The sequence below is a fragment of the Chionomys nivalis genome, chromosome 23, assembly GCF_950005125.1.
Source record: "Chionomys nivalis chromosome 23, mChiNiv1.1, whole genome shotgun sequence".
NCBI lineage: Eukaryota > Metazoa > Chordata > Mammalia > Rodentia > Cricetidae > Chionomys > Chionomys nivalis.
The window spans coordinates 12639594-12646814 of NC_080108.1; the positions used below are offsets into that span (position 1 = coordinate 12639594).

A 7221-nucleotide genomic window follows, 5' to 3' on the forward strand; every position below is an offset into this window, starting at 1 on the left:
TTTTTGACAATATATTGGTATAAAATGGTCATTACAGTATGAATTAGCAATGCAGTGTGATCAGTGATATGTCTCTTTTTATGCTTACCAACTGACCCTGTTTCTGCTCCATGATACACATTTCCAAGGTTCTGCCTGTTCTCCCATTAGACTTATCTTTTTACTTCTTTATAGGGCCTTGCTTATGCTGTACGATACTGTTTAATATTTGTGTCTTATCTATTAACTTTCTTTTGATTTAAAAAAATTACTTTCTTAGCTTTATTTAGTCAGCTTCTCACTTTTCTTCATGTGTTAGAATTGTCTGTCTTTAAGAATAACCATCGTAACCATCTACTGAAATCATGTGCCACCTAGCATAAGGTTCTGACTAGGTTCTCTTGTGTTCCTTTGGTCAGTTACCCACTCTACGCTATAGCAGCTTTCTAACAAGTCATGGTATTTCATAAAGTTGATAGATAATGTTAAAGTTACTTTTAAATATGGAATAGCCATGAGCTGGGATAGAATGTCAAATGACCTTGATGCTCAGATTGTTAGGAATGATTCAGTTAGGTGGATTATCAAAGGAACAGTTGCTGGAGCAGTGTCCTGTACGAGGGAAAAGTGCTGAGGTTTCACAGAGGGGAAGAGGTTTAAAAGGCCCAGAGAAGAATAGGAGGGTGAGTGGGCTTGGGAAATGAAGTGATTGATAAGGAAGCGGGACTCACTTGGGGCTGGTGGGCATGAACTTGAAGTAAGCAGAGGGAGTGACTTTGCTCCAGGCAGACTGAGCTGTGCAAGCAGAGAACAGAGAGGTGAATTCAGCCGGAGTACGGGTCAGGAGGTTCAGGCCAGGGAGCTGCATTGGAAGGGGCACACTATGGAATCCAAAATATGTTAATGTAGTAATTGGAGTTTTTTGGTATTCGGTTTTTGCAGTTTCTTTTATGTTAGATATCCCCTGGGAAGTGTATAGCTGGCCAAGAATTCCCACTGTTGCTTGGCTCTCCGTCTTCCTTGTTCTTCCTTTACTGTGACAGGAGCTTATGGATTTGGTATGATCCCATTTACCAGTCCTGGGACTGTCCGTCAGAGCCTTCAGAAAGTCATTGTCTGTGTCTTGAAATACGCTGCCTGTGCTTTTCTTCACAGTGTTGCATACATACATACAATGTGTTTTGATCAAACACTTCCTGTTTCCTCCCCTTCAGTTCCTCCCCTATTTCCTAGCACCACTTTCTCCTCTCAACTTCATATGCTGTTTTCTCTAACATTTTCAGATTACTAGGTCTTACATAGAAATCTTTGATTCCATTTTGAATTTATTTCTACACAGTGCGGGGTACAGATACAGTTCTATCTCTTACAGGTGTGGATCCAGTTTTCCTAGATCCGCTTACTGAAAAGGCACTTTCCTCCTAATATATGTTTTGACAGAAATAAAAACTGGGTGCTTTGTCTGTGTGGTTTTATTTCCAGGTCCTCTGTTCTGTAGTCGCTTGGACTTCATGTCTGTGTTTGCGCTGAGACTGCAGTTTGTGTGGCTCTGTAGTATAGTTTGAGATTGTGGGTTTTGTACCTTCAGCATTATTTTTCCTGTTTAAGATCACTGAGGCTTTGGGGTCTTTACGTTTCTGTATGTATTTTAGGATTGTCTTTTCTAATTCACTGAACAATGTCTTAGAGTTTTGATGGGATTTGTATTGGATGTGTGTATCACTTTCAGTAATGTAACCGTTTTCACAGTACGGATTCTGCCGGTTCATGAGCTTAGATTCCCTGCCATCTCCTGGTTTCCAGTTCTTTCTTCAGTGTCTTGAAGTTTCCTTGTGAAGGACTCCTACCTCCTTGGTTAGATTTATTCCTGGGCTTTTTACTTTTCTTGGAGCTTTTACAGATAAGATGGTGTTCTCTGATTCTCAGCAAACTCATGATCAGTGTGTGGCAAGTTTTCTGATTTCTGTATGTTGTTTTTGCATCCCACTACTTAATGCTTATCTGGTCTAAGGATTTTTTGGTGAATTCTTGGAGACTTTTAAGTATAGGATGGTCAGCTGCATATAGGGATGATTTCTTCCTCCCTCTTCCTAGCCCTTTTATTTCCTATCTTATGAATAGTAGTGTCCTAAAAGGTGCTCACATTAGGAATTGGTCTAGTTTCCTTTTGTTGCTGTGATAAACACTGACCAAAAGCAACTTGAAGAGGAAAGGGTTTGTTCAGCTTACATTTCAGGCCATAATCCATCATTGAGAAAGGTCAGGGCAGGAACTCAAGCAAGGCAGGAGCTTGCAGCGGGAACCGTGAAGGAATGCTGTTTGTTGTCCTGTGCACTGGCCTCTCACTGGTGTGTGGTCAGCTAGCTTCCTTTCACAGCCCAGGTCCACCTGCCTGGGGATGGCGCTGGCCACAGTGGGCTGGGCCCTGCCGCATCAGTCAAGACAGACAATCTGATCTGGGTAGTCTCTCGGTTGAGGTCCCCTTGGACGGCCCTAGGCTGTGTCAAAGTGACAGCTGCTGCTGACTAGGACAGGACCTGAACTAGTCACGTTTTGTTTAGCACAGTCCCTCAGACCATTTGGATCTTACACAACTTTTACTTGTTTGGAAATCCTGGTTACTACTTCCTCAAATGCTGACCTTTGTGGTATGTTTCAGTCATTCTCTAAATACTACTGACTTTTAGAAATCTTTAAACGTCAAGAAGCTATCAATGGAAGACTAAAAATTATACTTTTCACTTAAATAATCAATTTTTATCACTAGCAACAAATACTATTTTTCTTAGGAATTAGAGTCACTATATTTTCATAAAGTGGTCAATTCTAAAGCTTTTATTAGTGTATAATAACCATACAGATTCATTAGGAAGTTTTTATCCATATACACTATTATTATGTTTATCCAGGCCTGGTCCCCCTCCCACCTCCACTTTCTCCCTTTCCCTTTTTAAATCTAGAATCTGCATGTGATTTTTTTTTAAAAGCCTTATTTGTCTAAGTCTTATTTATATCATTTTGTTCCAGTCATTTTCCTTCAAACAGCATAGTTTCATTTTTTTTTTTTGACTGACTAAAACTTGTATGTGTGTCTGTGTGTCAGGTTTTTCTTTATCCTTTCATAGACCCTAGCATGGTTCCATGACTGGGCTATTGTGAGTAAGTGCCACAGTAAACATGGTGTACAGTACCTCTACTGTATGCTTTGAGTCTTTGTGTGTGAACTCAGAAGTGGTATATATGATCAGCAGTGATTCTGTCTTTTTGTTGTTGCTGTTGTTTAATTTGTATGCATACCTGCGCATGTGTATACCAGAGGGCAGCATTGAAATTCTCCATCACTCTCAACCTTTTAAAAGAAAAAAAAAAAAAAAGACAATTTCTCACTGAGCCTTAAGCTCACAGACTTTGCTGGCTGGCTAGTGCCCCCAGCCATCTCTGCTTCCTCCGCGAGCACTGGCATTGCCACCATATACTGCTGTCCCCAGCTGCCCTGGTTCTGGGGATCCACTCAGTCCTCATGCTGAGCAGCAGGCACTTCCCTCGCGAATCCACCTCCCCAGCCCTTGTCCTTAGTCTTCTGAAAACCCTCCATACAGATTCCACAGAAGCTCTGCTTGTTGTATCTTCACAGCATTTATCACTTGCTGATAAATGGCCATCCCTCCTGGGGTGAGATGGAAGCTCACTGGCATTTTGACTTGCATCTTACTGCTCAGTTCGCCAAATATCCAAATCTTAACATCAATTTTTTTCACATAAAAATTATACTCCATGAGAAAATCCTTTTGGCTTCTGCCTGCCATATTTTGGGTATCCATTAGCTTTGCTGCCCTGTAAAGCCTTTTTCAGTGTGCCTCCCATTAAAGTACCTCAAGGGGGATTCTGATTGGATCCTCTAGATGTCAGTCAGCATAGCCATGGAAGGCACGGAAGGGGATCACAAAGCATGAGCACCACATTGACTCATGGGTAGAGGAAGTGTCAGGCCTGGCAGATAGCCAGAGCGCTGTGTCCAGCATGGACACCATCCTGAGTTAGGGTGACTAGAAGAGGATGGTAGCTGGCGTGAGTATTTAAAGCTGTAGCCTCCACAGCTGCTCCACAAGCCCCCGTTTGACAGTGCCTTATTTAAGAATAGAGAGGTGTGCTCCTGAAGTGCTCGCACTGGTGCCGTCATCTCTCCAGTGCATTGACCCTGCTCTGAAACCACTGCTGGATCTGCTTCACAGTAGTCTTTAGTATGAACTTCCTGTTAAATGAACTTCCTGCCGCATAGACATAGAATTTATTGCCTTTCACGTTATATTAATAAAATATACTTTTAAAGGTTTCTTTGGTTGAATAATAATTTTTTATTATTTGGGTATCTTTCTCCCTCCAAAAGAAGAGTCCTCCAAAGTATATGTGAGTATAATCATGTCTAGTATTTTTATTTATTAATAAATAAATCAATTACCAGGCATTGTATTTTTCAGATTCACAGGTTGTAAATATGATTTAAAAAATAAAGATCCACTAGCTTCCTTGTTTGGGGCAGGGGCAGAGAAAGTTAAGTCTCTCCCTGCCCTCTGTGGATAACCTTCTCTCTTTCTGAAGGTCCTGTAGTGACTTGATTGGCTTTGGGTGAGCGGGAACATCCCACATGCATGTGTGTTGCTTGAGTGAGCTATGAAGTAACTCAAGCTGCTTTAGGGGAAAATATGTGGGGTCTGATTTCCCTTTTTTATCCATCCCTTGAGAACTAAAAGTTAATATTTTCAGGTTAATGAGATGGAAAACAAAAATAGCATCTCGTTGGGGAAATATAACCTGACACAATTTAAAGTAGAATCTCAGTTTAAATGCAATTCTTGGGTCTACAAGAGGACTCAGTGGATAAAGTTACTTGCCAACAAGTCTGAGGACCTGAGTCTTGAACCCAGATCCACATGATAGGAGAGAACGTACTCCTGTCAGTTGTCATCTGACCTTCATGTGTGCACTGTAGTGTGCACACACACACAGAGACACATTAAAAAAATACAAGACTAAATTAAAATTTAATTTTTTATGAAACAGGAATATTTTATTTTTGCCACATCTATGCCATATAATGTTAAAAGAGAACTAGACTTTGTTTCATCTTGTATTCTTTTCTTCAAAAGCACAAAGCAAAGACGAGGCACACTGATGCTGTTAGTTTTTGTAACTTGTTATGCCATGTGTACCATAGTAACTAAAGTATTTCGGTTACCTGTGTGCACCCATGTGTACCAGCAGCAGACATGTCCTTGAGGGGCACAACATGCACACTCCTGCAGAGAGTAGACAGTTTACTTTGGTTTGGTTTTGTTTCACTTTTGTTTTTGAGACAGGGTTGTTTCTCTGTGTAGCCCTGGCTGTTCTGGAACTCAGTTTGTAGAGACCAGGCTGTCCTGGAACACAGAGAGATCCACCTGTCTCTGCCTCCTAAGTTCCAGGATCAAAGGCAGACACCACCACGCCCCACTGACAAAGTTGACTCTTCAGGGTTTTTGTTTGTTACAACAGAATGCCAAGAAATTGCCTTTAACTTTTTGCTAGATAAAAAGCAAAGCCTCTGAAGCTGCCTTGCTAAGTATTGCTGCTGCCATAATGCTGATGCTGACTCAAACCTCAGAAAAATAGTGCTGTGCCCCAGAGGTTTGGATAGCTCCCCTCGTTAGTGTCCTAGCTCATCTAAGGCTTGTTTTATTTGCTTTTTTACAGACCTAACTACCGTAATGAATGCTGCATATTGAGAGAAACCACAAGAAGGTTAAATGTTTGATTGTCTAATTCTTGGATTTGCTATGAACCAACACATAGTCTTTGTTGTCACTGACAGAACCCACCCAGTGTGTGTGCATAGTCACATTCCTCTCTGGTCTGAAGGAAAAAAAAAAGACACTTTGACCTTTTTTAAGGTTATTGACTTAATTTTATGTTATTCGGTTGCATGAAGTTTCCCTTAACCACTAAGAATTATCAAGATTTTTGCACAGACTTTTCCATGTCTAAGCTCCTTTTCCAAGGCAGTTTTGATCATCAGCTTCCTGCCTCTACCCCACCATCATCAAATACTCAGTTAAATAGTAATTCATATTTTTAGATGACTACTCAACATAATACTTAAGGATGGGATTTTCTTTCTAACAGAACCCAAGAACCAACTCCTAGATACATACTGTTGGTATATTAGAGTGGAGTTAAAGTCATCTCTCAGTCTGAAGGCCATGTGTAAACTTTAACCATACTGTACAGTTCCTGTCCTGTATTAGAAGTAGATAGTTGAAACTCACACTTCTCTACTCATGTTGCTGTGTGCACAACCTGAGTGTGTATGTGAACCTAGTGAGTCTTTTGTGTTATACCCAAATAAAGCAAGGATTTATTTTTTCCCAATGCCAATATGATTTGAGCTAATCAATCAAGGTAATGACTTTACACTTGACAGCTGAAATCAGCAAGAGCACTGTGGGAAACAGACAAAACATTGACTCTTGATACAGACTTTTAACATAGACTTTTCTTTTGGAACTAGAATTAGAGTAGTTAACTTTCATCCACAAATGATTATTATGTGTACATTATTGTCGCTATTGTGATAATAGAGAGTCTTATTTATTTTTATGCCAGCTTATACTGTGAGAACACATCAGTCAGTTTGGGTTTCATCCGCTCTGTTATGCTTGTCCTTGGAACATCTTCCGTGTATGTTTGAGGTTTGTAGCTCAAAAGTTTACTGTAAAAAAAAAAAATCAAAAACAACAAAAAAATGTATTGTTTTTACAGAATAAATTTATTGGAATGTATACTGGGAGTAAGGTTTGAGGTTGTAAACAACTGAGTTAGTGTTATTTGGCTTCATACGTGTAAGTGAAGTATTGATGTAATTCCTATATTAAAGCAAAGATTGACAGCAAATTGACATCAGAATTAAGTGTAGGTGAGGATTTTATTTTTTCTATCTTTTTCTTTTTAACTATTCTGGATGTTAGGTTAATTGAAAACACTGGGAGGGACAGGAGGAAATAACAGTGTGACCTGCCTGCACGTCTAAGAGCACATCAGCTCTTGGACCCTGGGTTTATACATAGCCTTATGTGCATCCCACTTTCTTTTGGTTTCTTATTTTGTTGAAGAACAAATGAACATGAAGACAAAATATACGAAGATCTAAAAGCCCAGTGTCGTGATGATGAAGGTGATGCTGGGCTGTGGGAGTTGCCCCTTCAGGGC

At 40.2% G+C, this 7221-nt stretch overlaps 1 protein-coding gene across 1 annotated transcript in view; it reads left to right on the forward strand.

The window, feature by feature from the left end:
- Hdgfl3 (HDGF like 3) overlaps positions 1–6809 on the forward strand; it is a 52874-nt gene extending 46065 nt beyond the window's left edge. The window contains exon 6 of the mRNA XM_057756608.1: positions 5710–6809. Coding sequence (XP_057612591.1) covers positions 5710–5715 — 6 coding nt within the window. The 3' untranslated portion in view covers positions 5716–6809. The remainder of the gene's footprint in view (positions 1–5709) is intronic.
- The last annotated feature ends 412 nt before the right edge of the window (positions 6810–7221 follow it).